Below are 23,391 nucleotides of genomic sequence, written 5' to 3' on the forward strand. Positions count from 1 at the left end.
TTCACTGAAGGCATTTTTCCCGTGAATTGAGGAGGAATGATCAGCCCGGAGGAGAGAGGAGCGGAATCTCTACATATAGTAGAGAAACTTTGTGTCAATCTGAGGAGACCGGAGACGCTGCTTGGCTCCCGGTAGATGGCAGCGATGACCGGAGAAGTGGAGGAGGACCTGGGGGGGAGGAGCCGCTCCGCACATGAGCAGAAGGAGCAGCGCCAGGAGCCCTCACATTCACTCTCACAGCAGCTCGCCCCGTATCTCCCGCACACAGCAGCGCGGTGTACAATGCCGGTGACCGAGAAGGACCTGGCGGAGGACGCCCCGTGGAAGAAGATCCAGCAGAACACCTTCACCCGCTGGTGCAACGAGCACCTGAAGTGCGTCAACAAGAGGATCGGCAACCTGCAGACCGACCTGAGCGACGGGCTGCGACTGATCGCCCTCCTGGAGGTGCTGAGCCAGAAGAGGATGTACAGAAAGTACCACCAGAGGCCCACCTTCAGCCAGATGCAGCTGGAGAACGTGTCCGTGGCGCTGGAGTTCCTGGACAAGGAGAACATCAAGCTGGTGTCCATAGGTATGAACGACAATGCTTCTATACATAGGTATGAACGACAATGCTTCTATCCATGGGTATGAACGGCAATGCTTCTATCCATAGGTATGAACGACAATGCTTCTATACATAGGTATGAACGACAATGCTTCTATACATAGGTATGAATGGCAATGCTTCTATGCATAGGTATGAACGACAATGCTTCTATCCATAGGTATGAACGACAATGCTTCTATCCATAGGTATGAACGACAATGCTTCTATCCATAGGTATGAACGACAATGCTTCTATACATAGGTATGAACGACAATGCTTCTATACATAGGTATGAACGACAATGCTTCTATACATAGGTATGAACGACAATGCTTCTATACATAGGTATGAACGACAATGCTTCTATACATAGGTATGAACGACAATGCTTCTATACATAGGTATGAACGGCAATGCTTCTATACATAGGTATGAACGGCAATGCTTCTATCCATAGGTATGAACGGCAATGCTTCTATCCATAGGTATGAACGACAATGCTTCTATACATAGGTATGAACGACAATGCTTCTATACATAGGTATGAACGACAATGCTTCTATCCATAGGTATGAACGACAATGCTTCTATCCATAGGTATGAATGGCAATGCTTCTATACATAGGTATGAACGACAATGCTTCTATACATAGGTATGAACGACAATGCTTCTATACATAGGTATGAACGACAATGCTTCTATACATAGGTATGAACGACAATGCTTCTATACATAGGTATGAACGACAATGCTTCTATACATAGGTATGAACGACAATGCTTCTATACATAGGTATGAACGACAATGCTTCTATACATAGGTATGAACGACAATGCTTCTATACATAGGTATGAACGACAATGCTTCTATACATAGGTATGAACGACAATGCTTCTATACATAGGTATGAACGGCAATGCTTCTATACATAGGTATGAACGGCAATGCTTCTATCCATAGGTATGAACGGCAATGCTTCTATCCATAGGTATGAACGGCAATGCTTCTATCCATAGGTATGAACGACAATGCTTCTATCCATAGGTATGAATGGCAATGCTTCTATACATAGGTATGAATGGCAATGCTTCTATACATAGGTATGAACGGCAATGCTTCTATACATAGGTATGAATGGCAATGCTTCTATCCATAGGTATGAACGACAATGCTTCTATGCATAGGTATGAACGACAATGCTTCTATGCATAGGTATGAACGACAATGCTTCTATACATAGGTATGAACGACAATGCTTCTATACATAGGTATGAATGGCAATGCTTCTATACATAGGTATGAATGGCAATGCTTCTATACATAGGTATGAATGGCAATGCTTCTATACATAGGTATGAATGGCAATGCTTCTATACATAGGTATGAATGGCAATGCTTCTATACATAGGTATGAACGACAATGCTTCTATACATAGGTATGAATGGCAATGCTTCTATACATAGGTATGAATGGCAATGCTTCTATACATAGGTATGAATGGCAATGCTTCTATACATAGGTATGAACGACAATGCTCCTATACATAGGTATGAATGGCAATGCTTATATACATAGGTATGAACGGCAATGCTTCTATCCATAGGTATGAACGACAATGCTTCTATCCATAGGTATGAACGACAATGCTTCTATCCATAGGTATGAACGACAATGCTTCTATCCATAGGTATGAACGACAATGCTTCTATCCATAGGTATGAACGACAATGCTTCTATCCATAGGTATGAACGACAATGCTTCTATCCATAGGTATGAACGACAATGCTTCTATCCATAGGTATGAACGACAATGCTTCTATCCATAGGTATGAACGACAATGCTTCTATCCATAGGTATGAACGACAATGCTTCTATCCATAGGTATGAACGACAATGCTTCTATCCATAGGTATGAACGACAATGCTTCTATCCATAGGTATGAACGACAATGCTTCTATCCATAGGTATGAACGACAATGCTTCTATCCATAGGTATGAACGACAATGCTTCTATCCATAGGTATGAACGACAATGCTTCTATCCATAGGTATGAATGGCAATGCTTATATACATAGGTATGAATGGCAATGCTTATATACTGCACCCAGTTTGGGTTTTGGAGGTGCAGATTTACCAAAACTAGTTATTTCACTGCATGCCTTTACTCTACCTAGCGACATGTGCACCTCTAGACATAGACCAGGTCCATCAATGTGTCCAGTCCTCAGGAGCCACCAGCAGGGCATGTTTTCAGGATTTCCTTAGTATTGCACAGTGATAATGTAATCACCTGCACCGGAGAGAACCCCGGAATCCTGAGGACTGGAGCTGGGGGACCCCGGAATCCTGAGGACTGGAGCTGGGGGACCCCGGAATCCTGAGGACTGGAGCTGGGGGACCCCGGAATCCTGAGGACTGGAGCTGGGGAACCCCGGAATCCTGAGGACTGGAGCTGGGGGACCCCGGGTTACATGACGTGAGCGATGCTCCTCTGCGAGACGAGAGTTCATTCATTTCTGCAGTGTTCACTTCACGTCTCAAACTGAAAGGGTTAACAATAAGTGACTTTTGGGTTTTGTTCCTCCTGCCTTGTGACATTGTAACACTTTGGGCTGCTCCATTGTCTTTTCTGGATTGTTTCATTCTATGGTTTATATTATGTGTGTTTCCTATAAGGTGTTGGTAGCCCGGTGGCCTGTACGGTGGGGTGCTTTGCAGGCGGGACCGCGTGCACCTGTCGTATTGTGTTCTGCTGCTTCTCCGTGACCTCCGTCTGATGTCGGGCATTGTTATGGAGCCTTTTGTTTGGGTCTTGTTGTTGTGTTTTAGGTGTTTTGCAGCCACAGGGCCGTGTACAGGTGAGGCAGGGTGTGGCCGGTGCAGGTACACAGCAGAGGTCCAGGGCAGGTGCGGCTCTACGAAGCCTCGGAAGCATGGAATATCTGATGGCGCCAGCACTGTGCCATCCGGGATATATTCTCATTATCAGGAACAATCCTTCTTATGTTTGTCATGAATGTAATAAGGCCCTTGAGATTAGCATAGTAAGATTATGATCTCCTCCTTCTGGGAATATCGAGCGATGATCAGCGCCGCAGAAAACAAATCTGATTGATCTGCACTTCAAGTTCACGTAGATATTTCATAGCAAAAATGGTGCGGATTCACTAAGCACTTAAGGCTAGGTTCACACTTCCGTTGTTTTGCATCAGTCACAATCCGTCGCCTTGAAGAATTACGGTGTCCTGCAAAAATTTTTGCAGGAATCCAGTTTTTCCCCATAGACTTCTATTAGGCTGGTTTCACACTTGCGTTGGACGGGATCCGTAGCATTGCGTTGTGTGACGGATGTAACGGACGCGTTGCATATAGTGGCACAACACATGCTACAGATCGTACAAAATAACGCAATCCGTTGTAGTTTTTTTTTTCCTTGACTTTACACATCTGAGCATGCGCAGTTGTGTAAAGTCAGCTGCGTTAACGGAATCCGTCAAATGACGCATTCTAACGGAATCCGCCACCATAGGCGTCCATTATAAAAACAACGGACGCCTAACGGATTCCTGCAGGTTGCGTTTTTTTGACACTCCGCCAAGCGCAGAAAAACGTTACATGCTGCGTTCAATCCGCTAGACGCAGCGTCAAAATAACGCCGCTGCGTCGTCCAGCGGATGCAACGCAGACACTTGCATTACAGTGCGTCGTCCATACAACTCTATGGAGAATAGCGCGGTCCGTTAACGGACTGCGCTATTCTCCATAGTGACGGAATGCGCTGAACGCAAGTGTGAAACTAGCCTTAGTGATGGATTGTAACTGATGACCTTACATTGCATCCGCTGCTTAACGGATCAGTCGTTTAGTGACTGACCGTCAGGCGGGAGCAACACTGAATGTAACGTTTTTTGGAGCGGCAAAAAAAACGGACTCCGCAGGTGTCGCCATCCGTCACAAGCTATAATGGATGTCTATGGCGCTGGATTCCGTCATGCTCTACTGAGCATGCCCACATGTCTGGCACTCCCACTGGGCTGTCCCAAACACAACCGGATCACGACAAATCCGTCAAAGAACGGACGCACAATGGATGTAACGGACGCGACGGATCAGTTTTTTCACAGGATTCCTGTGAATGGAATCCTGTGAAATTACACATCCGTTGCGTCAGTTGACATCTCAAAAAAGACGGATCCGTTATTGCGTCGCAACGGTGAACCTGACGGAAGCAAAACAACGGAAGTGTGAACCTAGCCTAAGAAATTACATGTAAGCACCGCATGCGCCATATCCCACAGCTCTGCGCACATGAAGCGATACTGGATTGGACTTGGGGCAGCGCTCCACAAAAAGCGGGTAGAAAACCTTAGGAAATAAGTTATATTGCGCCTCTTTCACACCAGTTTTTTTCCATCAGTCGCAATCTGTTGTGTGACTGATGAGACGGATCCGTCACAGATTGTGGTAAAACTGATGCGACGGATCCGGTAAAAAAAACAACCTGATCCGTTGTGTTACTTTTTTTTCATAACAAAGGTTATTTGCAATTGAAAACCTTTTATGAACCCAACTCATCCCGGACGAGCGAGAGACTGACCAGAAAGGAATATACACATCTGAGCATGCTCGGTTAGTAAAAAACGGAATCCGTCGCTTTAATGCATCATTTGACAGATTGCGACGGATCCTGCGCCCATGGCCTTCCATTATAACAAACGACAGATGTTGTCCGTTTTTTCGACGCACACAAAAAACTTTACTGTGGACGTCAGTTCCGTCGGCCGGACAAACATTTTTCAACTGATCCGTCACACAACGGATGAAACGCGAGGCCATCCGTCGCTAATGCAAGTCAATGAGAAAAAAAATGGATCCAGCGCTGGATCCGTTTTTTTTCTCACAAAACAACGGATTGTGACTGATGGCAGAAAACTGATGTGTGAAAGAGGCCCTTGTGCAAGAACAACATGGCCCTGTGTGCGCGGTGCAGTTTTTCGTGCAGTTTGTTGCCCAAATCTGCATGTGTATCCATATCCCAGCAAAGTTGTGAAGTGCTGTGCACACGTTACTACTTTTTTCCTTGTAGTTTTTGGTGCAGAAAAAAGAAGCAGCGTGTCAATTGTTGGTCCATTTTTTTTTTTTTTTTTTTTTTTTTTTTTTTTGCCCTTTCAAGCATTGAATTCACAAGAAATGGCACAAAAAACGCATGCAATTTTCAATGCGTGTTTTTTTGTTTTTTGTTTTTTGTTTTTTTTTTCAGCCACAAGGTACAGTATTTATTGGACAAAATTTCATTTCTGCAGCGTGCGCACGTACCCTATATGTGCCCTCCGCAGTCCAAGAGCTCATCATGATAGAAAATTACACCAGTTCTGATGGTGGAGATGGGCCCCAACCCCCACACTATGTGCACACGCTGCAGAAATTTCTGCCCCGAAGGCTAGTTTCACACTTGCGTTGGACGGGATCCGTAGCATTGCGTTGTGTGACGCATGCAACGGACGCGTTGCATATAGTGGCACAACGCATGCTACAGATCGTACAAAATAACGCAATCTGTTGTAGTTTTTTTTTTTTTCCTTGACTTTACACATCTGAGCATGCGCAGTTGTGTAAAGACAGCTGCGTTAACGGAATCCGTCAACTGACACATTCTAACTGAATCCGCCACCATAGGCGTCCATTATAAAAACAACGGACACCAACGGATTCCTGCAGGTTGCGTTTTTTTGACACACCGCCAAGTGCAGAAAAACGTTACATGCTGCGCTCCATCCGCCCGACGCAGCGTCAAAATAACGACGCTGCGTCGTCCAGCGGATGCAACGCAGACACTTGCATTACTGTGCGTCGTCCATACAAGTCTATGGAGAATAGCGCAGTGCGTTAATGGACTGCGCTATTCTCCATAGTGACGGAATGCGCTGAACGCAAGTGTGAAACTAGCCTAATCTACATTTTCTGGCAGGAAAAAAACACATTTTTCCCTCAATTTTATAATTTTATTTTTTTTCCTCATTACTTTCAATGGGGATAACGCTGGAAGAATTGACATGAAACAAATCCTAAGGCTATGTGCCCACGCTGCGGATTTACCGCGGATTTTGCCGCGGATTTGCCGAAAATCTGCAGCAGCGGCACTTCCAAGCCATTTCAATGGCATTTTGGAAATGCTGTGTCCATGCTGCGGATTTTTCCGCGGCGGATTTGCCGCGGATTTTGATCCGGAAAAATCTGCAGCATGTCAATTATTGTTGCGGATTTTGGGTATAGAATGGGGAAAAAAATAAAAAAATCCGCGGTAAATCCGCGGCAAAAATAAGGTGCGGATTTTCATGCAGAAAAATCCGCAGGTACATTCTACCGTGGACACATAGCCTTAGTGTGCACAGCACTTTAGGATTCTCATAGACTTTGCTGAAATAAGAATTTCCTTGCAGATGTGTGAAAATTTGCAAGCCAAAAACTCAGTGTGCACACAGCCTTAGGGTATGTGTGCACGTTGCGTTCTGGTTTGACAAACTGCAGCGTTTTGTCACTGCATGTGCGTTTCAAAAAGCATCCAAAACGCTGCGTAAACGCATGATAAAATGCAACATGCACACAGCCTAAGGCCGGTTTCACACATCCGGCTTTTCGCCGGTTTGCCGGATCCGGCGCTCTCCCGTACAGACAATCCAGTACAGTGACAGCGCTGTAACTTCCGGGTCACATGCGCCGGTCACATGACAGCACGTGACCGGCGCTTGTTGCGCTGTCACTGTACTGTAGTCACTGTATGGGAGAGCGCCGGATCCTGCAAACCGGCGAAAAGCCGGATGTGTGAAACCAGCCTTAGTTGCGCCAATGACGCCTCCACCCCTGGTGTAATGGGCAATTTGCGAGCTGTAACCTCATTTCCCAAAAATGATAGAAAATTCACGTGTCAAAAAAAATCCATGAATGTTTTTACTCAAGGAACGATGTCTCTTTGTGAAATAAATCCATATTCGTCCATTAAAAGTTAATGGGTGCATAAAAAAATGGATCACATATGGGTTACCTGTTGTGTTTTTTCATTACAATTAATGTGAGTGACTATTTTGCCTTATTATTAAATTGCTTGTGTGAAATCTGGAGGCCAAATCCATGTACAAAACGCACATATGGGTGAAAAATGTTAAAATGTTTTTTTTCTTTTTTATATATTTTTTTTTTTTTTTTTTTTTGGATGAAAAATGGCCAATTTTTGGGCTTGTTCTTTGGACCTGGTCTTAGTTTTGGGTATAGATAGGACCTACTAAGATGTGCATCGGTTCAATCAGCTCGATGCTCCCGGAGCCCCTTTGCCAGACCAAGCGTTACATTGTTGGCCTTTCCTTTGAGTGTTGGCCATAAAATGCTACATTTCCCCTCAACAGCTCCTACAGGAGGAATATATGGCCGGACAAGGTGGTAACAGCTCATTGATGGTTGGAGAAGCCGGACCCTCAACAATAAATGTCTAGGACGGTCACTCAGTAAAAACTTCTTGAAGTCTGCAGAAACGTGTTAATAGAGGAAGGACGCTATAAAGTGACTTTCCATATAGCCCATTCCCCTAATGATGGTCATTCACACCTACGTGTTCTAGTGCAGCACAAACATAACCCGTGACGGTTTTATTTAAAAAAAAAAAAAAACCATGCAAATCGTGTCTCTCCTTCCCAAAACCAACAATTGCAACATATTCATGCCTGTAATATTACAACCAATGGACTAAAACAAGTGCTCAACCTGCAAAAAGATCCATAGATGCGTCCGGATTCTGTCGTCTGCGCATTACACATTGCAGAAGCTCCAGCGTGAATAGTTACCCAAATCATTTGGCTTTATTTGACCAATCAAAATGGGTGTATGAACTTTTTGGAAATGTTTAAAAATAACTCATTGAATCAAAACAAAAAATACAATATTGGTGTGAACAGGTTCTAATGGTAAAAGTTAAGCATGGTATGGGCTTACATTGAAATCTAAGGAATAATAATAATAATAATAATAATAATATAATAATAATTAATTTTATTCATTTATATAGCGCTATTAATTCCGCAGCGCTTTACATACATTGGCAACACTGTCCCCATTGGGGCTCACAATCTAGAGTCCCTATCTGTATGTCTTTTGGAGTGTGGGAGGGAACCGGAGTACCGGGAGGAAACCCACGCAAAAACGGGGAGAACATACAAACTCCTTGCAGATGTTGTCCTTGGTGGGATTTGAACCCAGGACCCCAGCGCTGCAAGACTGCAGTGCTAACCACTGAGCCACCATACAGTGCTAACCACTGAGCCACCACAAGACTGCAGTGCTAACCACTGAGCCACCAAAAGACTGCAGTGCTAACCACTGAGCCACCATACAGTGCTAACCACTGAGCCACCAAAAGACTGCAGTGCTAACCACTGAGCCACCACAAGACTGCAGTGCTAACCACTGAGCCACCATGCCGCCAGAAATCCATGTTGTCACATGAAGACATCCACATCTAAATGTGTGCAGTAAAGCAATCTGCTGTGTTGCAATTTTTTTCTTTTGATGGTACGATTTTTCAGCTTAAATGCATCTGCAATTTTTGCATCCATTTTTCAGGCTCCGCATGGAAGTCTGTAGGGGGGAAAAAAAACAACCAAAAAAATGCAGTTCCCCAACATCTAAGGTCACTTTCACACTTGCGTTGTGCGGCATCCGTTGCAATCCGCCTCCTTGAGGAATTACGGTAACCGTTGCAGGAATCGGTTTGTTCTTCATAGACTTCTACTAAGGGCGGATTGCCACTGATGGTCTTGCGTTGCATCCACCCCGTGGCGCATCAGTTGTTTAATGACTGACCGTCGGGCGGGAGGAACGCGCAATGTAGCGTTTTTTTGTTGATGTGAAAAAATGCACTCCGCAGGATTCCATCGGGATCCATTAAGATGCATAATGCATGTATCTCTATCTATGATGGTGAGAGCTGGACTATAGAGCCTGCGCATGTGCCGCCCCCTGTGAACGATGGCGAGAATTTGTCATCGAAGAACATTATATACTGTGTGTCCGTATTTCTTAAATCGAGCAGGCACAGAAATCTTTGAGAGCTCCATTGTCCCTGATATGACTCTAATTTCTAGGCTTTGTATGTAGTTGAGCGAGTAGCTAACTATTCATACTCTATACTCATAACGAGTACTGTCTACTACTCGCGTATTCGTTCCGAACAGTGTGTGCAATGCAAGTCAATGAGGAATACTCGCAATGTAACAAGTAACCCAAATGCCGCACTAATCCTGCGAGTAGCAAATAGTGCCGATTTCGGGTTACTCATTACTTTGCCAGTTTTCCCCATTGGCTTGCATTGCACACACTGTTCGGAACGAATACGCAAGAATTAGACAATACTCGTTACGAGTATAGAGAGTACGAATAGTTAAATACTCAACTCTATTTGTATGCAATTGCAAAAGAAAATGGTTAATCAGCTGCCATAATATGGAGGTATTGTCCACTATGAGCATTGCCTCTAATGGAGAATATCTTGGCAATCGGGCGCCATTACGAGGTCCTCTGGTGGAGATCGCGGTTTGTCAATCACTATTTTCTGTTCCCTGGGCGCAGTATTTTGGCATTTCTGCTCCATTAGTTTTGCTGAGGATCAGGCGTGATGCATTGTGTAGATGTGCGCGCTTTCTGTAGTCTCTCCGGACTTTGCTCTGTACAAATGTGGGCGTTGAAACAACGAGCTACTTTAGGCCTGTTCTGTGCTGATAAGGAACAGGCCGGAGAAACTATCCTCATGACACAATAGCAAACACGCTGCCTAAAATAATCACCTTTGTATGTCTGTTCTACTGTCGAAAACGTAAAAAATGCTTCCACTTAAAGAGGCCGCGTGCAGCTCCAGAATACGTTACATTGTGGGTCATTTATTTGATATGTGCACTGAAGTTACAACCATACATGATGATTTTGATACAAAAATTTTAACTAGAATTTTAACAGCATTTTAATTTGGATCTCTTGTTCGGGTTTTTTTTTTTTTTTTTGTTCCCCCCCCCCCCCCCCCCCCATCTGCTATCTGCACCACCTGAATATAGCCATAAGGTATTGAAATCATAGTAGACCAGTAACATGCAATAGGTAATGGAGTCTGTATGAGACACTCGATGTAGCCAAACAAATAACGGAATCAGAAAACACTTGTATAACATTTGGATATTGCCACCAGAGACCACGTTAAGGTCCTCCATTCACCAGATGATGGGTTCCAGTAGAAGCCCCATCTCCATTTGTCTATGAACTATATTATTTTCCTCTTTCCACTTTACTCTTATCTAATAAACTGAAGAGCTCACGTTGTGATGTCACCAGAAGTGATGAGGTCACTGGTCCATGCCCAGGACTTTCTGTTTTATTTTTTGATTTAACTAAATCTTAAAGAAGTCCATAGCGTTCAACCTATATGCCAACCTGATGATACAGAGCAGTGTTTCGCAAACTATGGGCCTCCAACAGGTCATGTTTTCCAGATTTCCTAAGCATTGAACAATCATTGTCAAGGCATCACCTGTGCAATACTAAGGAAGTTCTGAAAACATGATGTGTTGGGTGTCGTGAAGACTGCAGTTTGGGAACCACAGATCCAGAGGAAGGCAAAAACCCCACGAGGCAGAAGATAATTGAATCAGATAGTCATATAACTTGGACAGGAATCGCAACGCAAGGCTTAGACTGGCCGACAGCTCACCTGATCTGAGTGTGACAGCTGCATAGAAATACATGTTGTCATGCTCAGGTCAGGAGAGCTGCCGGCCAGTCTGAGCATTGCGTTGCGATTCTTTTCTAAGGTATACGTCCGTCTGATTCATCCCTTAGGGGAAAAATTCCTTACTCTCTCCACATACGGCAATCTGGCTAGTTGGCTTGTTCAACGCCCCATCACGGAATCTAGTCCCCATAACTTCTAATATTACACATCACGAAAGACATCCAGGCCCTTCTTAAAATCCTGAATACTCCTAATAAATATTTGGAAATATGTCCCCTATAAATTTAATTCTAAGCATGGATTGAATGGCATTAGATGAAGCCTACGTCCCCTGAAGTTATTCTTCAGGTCACTCACATACTGGTATAGTTTAACGTTGGCAAAATATTCGAGCTTCTAAATTCCTGACATACCGACTCTCCACCGGTGACACCGGCAATGACAGTCACATTCCTCTTGCATTGTGTGGTCACTTTTCCTAAACTGATAAACAAGCTGCTTTTTCTAGAGAACATGTCATGTCGTTTTATTGCTTCTATTGCAATGTAATTAGAATCTGTGACTTATCTGCGTGTAGCCGACCGGCACGGTCAATGTATAGCGTGGTCACCTATGACCTAAAGTACATTGATAACAGCAAAGTGTTGAAAATCTTAGTGGCTTTCAGAAGCTTGGTGAGAATCGATCTGGATAACCGCATACTGGTACGGTTCCATAGTCGATAGCAATTGTTTAGGCTTTTGACAACTATATATTAGACAATTGTTGGCCGGCCTTGCCAATATCGACAGGTTCCGACCAACAATCTAGGGTATGGTTGCCACTGATTCTTAATCAACAGATGATGTTTGGGTAGATGAAAATCTGGCATGTCTAGTTTTGGATTACTGATCCTTTTTGTTCTTGGCAAGAAAAGCCACTGACAGATGTCGGGTAGGAGCTCTTTGAGAACACAGGAGCGCTTAGTAGAGCATGTATCTGAGAGATGGCTGCCGGCCGAAGTACGGTTTGGCCAACAGCTATCTAAAGAGTATGGAGGTTAACGTCTATATTGTGAGATCTCTGATTATCATATACTGTCTAACTTGGGTTCATTAAGCCCACCAGGGGTAATGATCCTGAAGGTCCAACCAGTACATGGGCACCTTGTCTTTAAATAGCATAGGTCCTGTTGTGTACTATCTTCCATAAGATCTCATGGGATAATTCACAAATAATCTATACAACCCATACATTAGTGAGTGCTACAGGATAACCAATTGGGGCTAGTCTTCTTCTGGACCTTTTGTAGACCATTGGTTTTATTTTATTAAGACAACATAGACCAGCACAGTACACTGCCGTGTCCTGGCATCAGTATGTATCTCCAAAGGGAATTTGGGTTGCAAGCCCCATAAGGGACAGTTATGACTGTGTGTAAAGCGCTGCAGAACATCTTGGTGCTGTAGATGCAAGTATAATCCAATTAAAAAAATAAAATAAAAAAAATACTTAAATACTTTGTGACTTTCCTCCAGAAATGCCCATACATTAGTCATGAGTGATCAGTTGGGAGAGATGGAGATATATTTTACATCAGAGGATATTAATGGCGCACCCTATGATGCTCGGATGAATCTCGCCTTTCAAAGCGAGAGCCGCCCTTTGAGGGGTCCTGAGCAGGGGATCTCCCTTTTTTGCTATATTTGGAATGGGGGTGAGACAGTAAAAGTGAATACTTTTTTAATTTTTTACATTTCGCTTGTTTGGGTTCTTCCACATGCATTATGTGACTAAGAAAAGCCTCTACTCTTTCCTTTAAACACTTGGCATTGCAGTGCTACCCCATTTAATCTAAAACTTTTTTTTTTTTTTTTCCACCTATCCACTGGATAGGGCATAAATGTTAGGCGGGTTGGGGGTCTGACCTCCGGGACCCTCACTAATCATCAGACTCAGCCTTCAAACGCAGAAGTGTGTGTTAGGTTGGTTGGGCACTCACTGTTGGGACCTTCTCTGATCCACAGACTCGACCTCTGAAGGAAGCAATGTGTGATGTTAGGTGGGTTGGGGACTGACCACTCGGACCCTCACTGATCACCACACTCAGCCTTTGAAGGCAGCAGTGTGTGATGTTAGGTGGGTTGGGGACTGACCACTCGGACCCTCACTGATCACCACACTCAGCCTTTGAAGGCAGCAGTGTGGGACATTGGGTGGGCTGGGGACTGACCACTCGGACCCTCACTGATCACCACACTCAGCCTTTGAAGGCAGCAGTGTGGGACATTGGGTGGGCTGGGGACTGACCACTCGGACCCTCACTGATCACCACACTCAGCCTTTGAAGGCAGCAGTTTGTGATAATAGGTGGGTTGAGGACTGACCATCAGGACCCTCCCTGATCACCAAACTCAACCTTTGAAGGTACTAGTGCGTGTGATGATAGGGACTGACCACCAGGACCCTCGCTGATCACCAGACTAGGCAGTGTGTGGTGTATGATGATGCACCACTCCATTCTAATATGCCCTAATTGAGGTCTTGTGACCGGGAAGAACAAAAACACTGGATCCCCGAATATCTGTAGTTGATAACCATCGCAACCCAATCCTATAATGTCACACCAATATACCTCTTTAAATGGGGTGGGACTGCAACACTATTGCTATTGAGAAAACGTATGCTCTGTCTAGGAAAAAAAGAATCATATATTTATAATTTTTTTTTTTTTTTTTTTTCCATATCTATCCCTTTTTGGGTGTCATGTGTAGTTTGGTGGAATGTCCCCTATATAGTGTCCCAGGACGACCGATAAGACACCACTTTTGGTCGTCTTTTTTTTTTTTTTCTTTTCTTCTGGAAATAGCCAAGTCTGAGTAATGGACGTGTGGTATGTGACATTTCTCTCCAAATCTGTGTATATCGTGTTGTTTTTGATAAACACCAACAAGCATTACTATGGAGACCCGCCTGAGGAGGTGGGAGGAGAACGGCCTGAAACCAACTTTGGTTTCTGTCAAAAAATTGCCAGTCCGCAGTAAATCCAAATATTTTCTTGCTTGACACAAAAGACTGAAATTTCTACAAAGTTGTTTGTGAACGAAAATGGATCAGAAATGTGTTGTTCTAACATGTAATTCTAAGGCTCTCGAGGAGTTAAATACTTGTAAGATTACAATAGCATTTCTTCTGCATTGTCAGCGGAAAATTCCTTTAATTGAGGAGTAATAGAACCTATAGGTCTTAGAAGTGTTTGACCCTTACAGAATAAGGCCAGAGTCACGTTGGTCTTTCGGACCGGTCGCTGTTTTCCTGACCCAATCTCAACAGCTTCTAGGTAAATATGAGGCTTTTAGAGTTCGGGTTAGGCGAAGAGATGAGCGAACCTCAATTGTAAAGTTTTGGGGTTTGCACCCAACATTGACTTTACAAAAAAAAATTAGTGTCCGATTCAGAGTGTGGATGCTTTACGTATGCTAACCACTCGATCGAGCATCACTGTGCTCCGGTACACTCGTAGCTCGGGCCACAGGGAGCCATTTGTAGTCTGTCTCTCATTGGGTGTACAAATGTTTTCGGATGTAGTGTACAAAAAACAAAACCAAACCTGCCCTCTCCCATGAAATGCTCTGTTTATGGCTGGCTGTATGTGCGGAGACCCGAACTTCCCATTCATTGCCTTCTAATGAGGTCTGCTTCCCCTGGGATCAAGTTCTGGTCAAGTCCAGGTCCTAAACTGAACTTTAAAGTCCAACTGAACCCCCGCAAAACCTAACTTCCACGGGTCTACTCATCTCTAGTTAGGTTTGGACTTGTGGAAATGGCCTGAGGGGGAAACCTCCAAGATGACGCAACAAGTGTGTACGTATCTTACAGGAACTCCATACAAACGATTATTGGGCCAATAAAGGTTGGGATCAAGACCTGATTCATCCCATACCCTTTACTATTAGGTGTCAAAAAAATGTTTAAGATTTCTTTCTTTCCACAAGAAGATCCTCTTCCATCTCTATCTTTCCTACCGTCCCTGTGTTCTCGAAGAATGCTGCCAGAATTGTTTGGCAATGGCTATCTCCTGGGGGAAAGGACCGGTCCCTGAAATGCAACAGACCAGGTCCTTCTCTTCCACCAGCATCACCTGTAGGGGACCACTCGGAAGGCCCCCTCATACATGTTAGATATTGTCCAATCCCACCAATATCGGTAACAGATTTGACATCATTCATTGTACATTATAGAATCCCATATACATTAGACAGCAGGGATACTATCCAAATATTCAGTGACCATTCACAATAAAAAGCTGATATTGTTGTCCAAAACTTAAACCTTCAAATATGTAATGAGTGCTAAGGATAGAAATCAATGTTTTTTTGCGTTCGTCCATGATTTATGGGGAATTTAAGAAGAACAGATACTACAGATTACATTGAACTTCTCCAATTAGACCCTTATTATCAAGATGTTGACTGTTTAGATATGTCCCTGTCGCGGGCGGAGGAGGGGACGCCGCGCTCTCCCACTGCTCGGGTCCGGCTGCCGCGGCTGCTGCGGCCCGCCGCTGCTCGGTGGCTCGAACGATGGGCCGGATCCCGGGGACTCAAGCGGCGCTCCTCGCCCGTGAGTGAAAAGGGGAATTGGTGTTGGGATAGTCTATTGTCCGTGACGCCACCCACGGTTGTGGTGATTTGTTAACACCACCGCTGCTCTGTATGGGGAGCCCGGGAGTGATGGTCTGGAGCAGCCAGTTGTTGATGTGCCCTCCGTGGGTAGGGGTTGTGGTGCTCCCGGGGCCCGGTGATGGGATCGGTATGGTGGACAGGCGGGTATGGCGCCTGTGGAGGTGCAGGGGCAGCGCTGTGCCGCACAGCACGGAGGTACTCGCTCAGCCAGTAAACACGACACAGTTCTCGGTAAACAAACGGCTGGTTGGACGGGTCCCTCGGACAATTCACGGTGCTGATGTTCCCTGCAGTTAGCGGTGACGGTCTCTTCTTTGCACCTATGTAAAGTCCTTTTGGTAGCGATGGGTTCCCACCGGTTACCCACTCCTCGGCTTCAAGCTGGGCCGAAGGAGCTCTACTCTTGCCCGCAGGCGCTGGCCCTGGGAAACTGGTGCCCTGGCGGTGGCGGTGTCTCCCCTTCACGGTTGGGCTGTTGCCTTCAATCGGGACTTGGTTGTTAGGAGACAGACGTCACCTTCACTGACGGATTTGGCAAATTATGGCGACTCCTAGCCTTGCCGGGATCCGAAAGGCCCCTGCCCTGGTGCTGACTGTTCTTCGTATACTGCTCCGGTACCGCCGGGTCACCACCCGTCCGCGATCCTTCTAGCAACCTCCGAGCAGTCCCCCTGCAGACTATCACCGCCGTCTGCTGACCTTGCTGTCACTGTCCGGGACACACACCCGGACCAACTTCAGGCTTTACAAACTGTTTCTTTTCACTTTACTTCAGCTTCTCTCCTAAGCTCCTCTACCACTTCCTTCTACTTCCACTCCCCTAACTCATCTTTCCACTTCTTCCTCCAAACTCTATCTGCCTGGTTCCTCCCGCCTCCAGGGCTGTGAACTCCTCGGTGGGCGGAGCCAACCGCCTGGCCCACCCCCTGGTGTGGACATCAGCCCCTGGAGGAAGGCAACAAGGATTTTGGGTTAGCTAGGTGTACCTGCTGGGAGTGTGGGGTGCGTGTGATGTTGTGACTTGTGACCCCTGGCTTGCCCAGGGCGTCACATCCCAAAAGATAAATCTTAGTAGCAGAATAAAAACACAATATCACACGATGCAAGAAAGTTATCCATTGCCACATCCCACACTACAGTGTCTCTGTAAGTCATCTAAAAGTTCATGTTTTGGAACATTTCTGGACACCCGTAAGGTCTAAGGAGTCGCTCCAAGTCTCTCGTCCCCTGACGTGTATCATTGACGAGGTTCCTTGCCAGGAATGATCTCACCCAAACCCTGTTCTCCTCATAAACATGAGCTGCGGGGTGTGGTAGCTGAAGTGTTTCACTGACAGAAACCTTTAACATTTTTTTTGCTTCTGAAAAACAACTTCCTTTTTTTTGTGTTTGGAGAAGACCCGATTGTCTTCACACCCATATTAACTCATTAAAAATAGGGAATCTTTCGCTGTTTCTTGGAGCGGGCCGTACCGGTGATTGATGGCCATTCACCGTAATGTACGTCCTCTCCCAGTGCCGGTCTCCTCTGGTTTGGTTGTCAGTGTAAAGATTTGTCGTGAGTTGTGTTCTCTTTTCCATTGACAACCCCAATATAACCATCCAAATAATCTCAACAGGCCAAAAATACTCCCCCATCCGCACACAAGCTTAATTTCCCACCATCCTTGATAAATGAAACCATTTTATATGGCAGAATAATTAATGGGATTATTCTTTAGTTAAATTATTGGACTATTAATACTACTAATAAATCTTTAATCTGTGCCTAATATCCATAATTTCTTCCAAAACCCTACAAAAAAAATAAAAATAAATTTTATATACTGCTCAAAAAAATAACGGAAACACTAAAATACCATTTTGTTGTTTAAGTGTTCCCCTTATTTTTATGGGCAGTGTGTGTAAAAATTACATGTATATGTATATGTATATGTGTGTGTTTTTTGTGTTTGTGTATATATGTATGTGTATATATTTATTACATTATATACTATATAATATATATTATAATATATATTCTAATATATAGTATCTATTTATATTATATTATAATATATAATATATATTGTATAATATATTATATTTTTTTATATAATTTTTTTTTTTTTTTTTTTTTTTTTTTTTTTAATTTTAATTAGCTGTGATATCTTTGCTTTGCAATGTGATCTAAACTAAGCTTCATATATAAATGTTACATCCCACTAACCAAATGGGTATGGATTGGCCGTAGACCTCCCAACCCAAGTGTGACGGCTTCATATATTACTTCACAAGTGGGTCAGGAAATCTGCGTCCGGTCAGTGCATTGTGGTCCGCTCCTGGTCTGCTTTATGCGGATGTCTGAATGCACCTTTTTACTTAAAAAATAGGGTCTGCTAATTGGTCCTAATATTTTAAATATTATCGTGGCATATTTATATGCATCCATTTTAAAATTTTAAATTTTTTTCTTTTCGGTATACCATGAGTCATTAAAACATTTTCTTTTGGGTGATCATTTATTTATTTATTTATTTATTTATTTTTTTTTTTTTTTTTTGTGTGGGTCTTCAAAATAAAAAACAACTCCCATCTGATCAAGAGGGTGCTTTTCATCTGTTTGATAGGCAAGATCCTCCTCAAATTCAGAAGTTCTGCAGCAGTTTTGTATGTCTCCCCTCTACTCACTGGCAGACAAAGACAGATAGAAGGGCCCCTGTGTAAGAACTGTTGCGGGCGGAGGAGGGGACGCTGCGCTCTCCCACTGCTCGGGTCCGGCTGCTGCTGCTGCCGCTGCTGCTGCTCGGTGGTGGCTCGAGCGGTGGGCCGGATCCCGGGGACTCGAGCGGCGCTCCTCGCCCGTGAGTGAAAAGGGGATTGATTGGTTGTGGGGATTTTGATTATGGATATTGTCCGTGACGCCACCCACGGTTGTGGTGATTTTGGTGACCCCACTGCTGCTCTAGATGGGGATCCCGGGAGCGGTGACTGGGAGCAGCTTTGTTGTTATTTCTTCCCTCCGTGGGTAGGGGGGTTGGTTGTCCTGGGGCCCGATGATTGGGTAGGGATGGATGGCAGGCAGGTTACGGGGCCTGGGAAGGTGCAGGGTCGCGGGGGCAGCGCTGTGCCGCACGGCACTGTGGTACTCACTCAGCCCAATGATGAAGACACAGTTCTCGGTAAAACACACGGCTGGATGGACGGGTCCCACAGACGGCTGCGGTGTTGTTGCTCCCAGCAGGTTGGTGGCAACTGCCTTTCCCTGCACCTAAGATGTCGGTACGGTTCCAATGGGTTCCCACCGGTAACCCGCTCCCCGGGTTGGATATGGGCCAGAGGAGCCCCTTTTGCCCGCAGGCGCTGGCCCTGAGAAACGGTTGCCTTGGCGGTGGCAGTGTCTCTCTCACTCGGCTGGACGGTTGCCTTCTGTCGGGACTTGACTGTTTGGAAACCCAGGAGGTCCCCTTCACTAACGGATTTGGCAAATTCACGGCGACTCCTAGCCTTGCCGGGGTCCGAAACTCCCCTGCCAGATGGTGCTGGCTCCTCTTTGTGTACCGGTCAGGTACCGCCGGGCCACCGCCCGTCCACGGTCCTTACGGTAGACTCCAATCGGCCACTCCTGCAGACGGTCACCACCGTCTGCCAACCTTGCTGATCTGTCCGGGCCACACACCCGGACCAACTTCAGGCTGCTCAACTACTACGTCCTTCTGCTCACTTTCACCTCTAACTCATCTGCCTGGTTTTCCCGCCTCCAGGACTGTGAACTCCTCGGTGGGCGGGACCAACCGCCTGGCCCACCCCCTGGTGTGATCATCAGCCCCTGGAGGAAGGCAACAAGGGTTTTGTGTCTGACTTCGGTGTGCCTGCTGGGAGTGTGGGGTGTGTGGGTGTTGTGCTCTGTGGCCCCTGGCTTGTCCAGGGCGCCACAGAACAATATATGGGCCCTTTGCAGTCCAATAACTCATCATTGAGGTGGAAATGGGCCTCTTGGGCCCCTGGTTGCACCAATGATATGTTTGCCCCTGCCTCTACTACAAAGTAAAAGTCTACACTAAGCATTCAAACTGAGGCCTAGTATTTTTGTATGGTCACTTAACTCCTTGGTGGTTTCTAAGTGTTCTCATTCGCAGTAGACTGTGCAGTATCACATATATTATCATTTAAAGGGGCTTTCAATGGCTTGGATATTGATAACCTCTACAAGGGATAGGTCGTCTTTATGCAATTGATGGATTCCAGACACCCGCCGCTGCTGGCGATCATCTGTTTGCAACAGGAAGTAAAGCGTCAACTGTGTCGAAGCGCCACAGCTCAGCATATGGTGTAGTGGTCATGCTTGGTACTGCAGCTCAGCTACTTTTTGAAGTAAAGCTGCTGATTGGTGAGGGTTGTCATTAAATCCTACTGATTTAATATTAAGTGAATCCTAACCAACTCCTTTTAAACAATGTTTTGGCATAGCTTCTGATGTCACCGCTTCTATGCTTCTATCCGTCCTTTTTAGCTTCTGATGTCACTGCTTCTATCCGTCCTTTTTAGCTTCTGATGTCTCTGCTTCTATCCGTCCTTTTTAGCTTCTGATGTCACTGCTTCTATCCGTCCTTTTTAGCTTCTGATGTCTCTGCTTCTATCCGTCCTTTTTAGCTTCTGATGTCTCTGCTTCTATCCTCCCTTTTTAGCTTCTGATGTCACCGCTTCTATCCGTCCTTTTTAGCTTCTGATGTCACCGCTTCTATCCGTCCTTTTTAGCTTCTGATGTCTCTGCTTCTATCCGTCCTTTTTAGCTTCTGATGTCTCTGCTTCTATCCGTCCTTTTTAGCTTCTGATGTCACCGCTTCTATCCGTCCTTTTTAGCTTCTGATGTCACCGCTTCTATCCGTACTTTTTTAGCTTCTGATGTCACCGCTTCTATCCGTCCTTTTTTAGCTTCTGATGTCACTGCTTCTATCCGTCCTTTTTAGCTTCTGATGTCTCTGCTTCTATCCGTCCTTTTTAGCTTCTGATGTCTCTGCTTCTATCCGTCCTTTTTAGTTTCTGATGTCTCTGCTTCTATCCGTCCTTTTTAGCTTCTGATGTCACCGCTTCTATCCGTGCTTTTTAGCTTCTGATGTCACCGCTTCTATCCGTCCTTTTTAGCTTCTGATGTCTCTGCTTCTATCCGTCCTTTTTAGCTTCTGATGTCTCTGCTTCTATCCGTCCTTTTTAGCTTCTGATGTCTCTGCTTCTATCCGTCCTTTTTTAGCTTCTGATGTCACCGCTTCTATCCGTCCTTTTTAGCTTCTGATGTCACCGCTTCTATCCGTCCTTTTTAGCTTCTGATGTCTCTGCTTCTATCCGTCCTTTTTAGCTTCTGATGTCACTGCTTCTATCCGTCCTTTTTTAGCTTCTGATGTCATTGCTTCTATCCGTCCTTTTTAGCTTCTGATGTCACTGCTTCTATCCGTCCTTTTTAGTTTCTGATGTCATTGCTTCTATCCGTCCTTTTTAGTTTCTGATGTCTCTGCTTCTATCCGTCCTTTTTAGCTTCTGATGTCTCTGCTTCTATCTGTCCTTTTTAGCTTCTGATGTCACCGCTTCTATCCGTCCTTTTTAGCTTCTGATGTCACTGCTTCTATCCGTCCTTTTTAGCTTCTGATGTCACTGCTTCTATCCGTCCTTTTTAGCTTCTGATGTCACTGCTTCTATCCGTCCTTTTTAGCTTCTGATGTCACCGCTTCTATCCGTCCTTTTTAGCTTCTGATGTCACTGCTTCTATCCGTCCTTTTTAGCTTCTGATGTCACTGCTTCTATCCGTCCTTTTTTTTCTGGCCGTGCAGTGACTTCATTGCTTGTGATGCAGGTTTTATTAGCGGTAGCCAGTGCTGTCCATTGTTTCTCCTCAGTATCTGCCATAATAAGGTGTTATCTGGCAGAACGTCTGACACCTGAAGTAACGATATGACCTCACCCCAATTTATGTGAAACTTGAAAGATTTCAATAACCTTGAAGCAAATAATATGTTGTACGCGGAGGCGCAGCTGATATGTGCGATGTGCCCTTTAATTACCGCTTCCAGATGGTTTTCTTGTAAACTTATTACTGAATTATCACTTGTAAGAAGAAAGGAAGTTGAAAGCGAAGCCTTTGCGTACGCCATTGATTTACATCTGAAAAATGATGTAACCGGCTCCCTGGCCCTACATAAGGGCAAGTGAAATACTAAAACTTGATCAGGGCCTAAGCGAGAACTTGTTGCCCATAACGACCAATCAGAGCTCAGGTATCACTTTGAAAATGGCTCTGGTAACATGAAAGCTGCGCTGTGATTTGTTGCTACGGGCGGCAAAAACCCAACTGTTTACTGTTGATCTGCTCCATTATTTTCAGTCGTTTTCTAATAAAAGTGAAATAAACCTTTTATCATTACTATTTTTACACTTTGTCTGTATTTTATATACAAGACTAATGGTAAAAGGACAGAAGCCAAAGTGCGCTGGGGCCAATAGCAATTAATAAGGCTTTCATTTTAGCCCTCAATAGAAAGGTTTCATCTGGTTGCTATAGGAAACGCCTGCACTTCTTACCTGGCTTATTTCTATGTGCATGAGCCCCAGCAGAGGCGAAACAATCGCAACTGAGCCCAGGGGAACAGGGGGCCCAAAGAGCCCAGCGCCCACTTCAGCTGCATGTGCATCCGGGGACTCGCATTCAGCTGTAGTGTATGGCCATGTGTACATATTACACTATAATAACTATATAAACCAGGAAGGATTCCAGGGTAAGAACATATATACCAGGATGGTGGGTGTATTTACCCGCAAGGGGCGCAGGGTGGGGCTCGTGTGTACCCGGAAGGGGCGCAGGGTGGGGCTCGTGTGTACCCGGAAGGGGCGCAGGGTGGGGCTCGTGTGTACCCGGAAGGGGCGCAGGGTGGGGCTCGTGTGTACCCGGAAGGGGCGCAGGGTGGGGCTCGTGTGTACCCGGAAGGGGCGCAGGGTGGGGCTCGTGTGTACCCGGAAGGGGCGCAGGGTGGGGCTCGTGTGTTCCCGGAAGGGGCGCAGGGTGGGGCTCGTGTGTTCCCGGAAGGGGCGCAGGGTGGGGCTCGTGTGTTCCCGGAAGGGGCGCAGGGTGGGGCTCGTGTGTTCCCGGAAGGGGCGCAGGGTGGGGCTCGTGTGTTCCCGGAAGAGGCGCGGGGTGGGGCTCGTGTGTACCCGGAAGGGGGAAAAGGACAACTCCATACGTCCTTCTTGGATAGGATTTAGAATGCTACAAGAGCCCGTACATCGGAGCACCATGCAGAGTTGGGGAGATGGTGACCCAGGGCCAAATTTTGCATCTGGGCACATCAGACTCTAGTTATGCCACTAAGTACCCGTGCATAAAATTCATCCAAAA

The 23,391-nt window shown here is 45.4% G+C and overlaps 1 protein-coding gene across 6 annotated transcripts in view; it reads left to right on the plus strand.

The window, feature by feature from the left end:
• The first annotated feature begins 206 nt into the window (after positions 1-206).
• Positions 207-23,391, plus strand: part of FLNB (filamin B) — a 390,880-nt gene continuing 367,695 nt past the window's right edge. For all 6 annotated transcript variants that reach the window (XM_075321342.1, XM_075321343.1, XM_075321337.1 and 3 more), the window contains exon 1: positions 207-574. In XM_075321342.1, the coding sequence (XP_075177457.1) occupies positions 283-574 (292 nt within the window). In that variant the 5' untranslated portion in view covers positions 207-282. The remainder of the gene's footprint in view (positions 575-23,391) is intronic.

Source organism: Anomaloglossus baeobatrachus, chromosome 8 (genome assembly GCF_048569485.1).
Source record: "Anomaloglossus baeobatrachus isolate aAnoBae1 chromosome 8, aAnoBae1.hap1, whole genome shotgun sequence".
NCBI lineage: Eukaryota > Metazoa > Chordata > Amphibia > Anura > Aromobatidae > Anomaloglossus > Anomaloglossus baeobatrachus.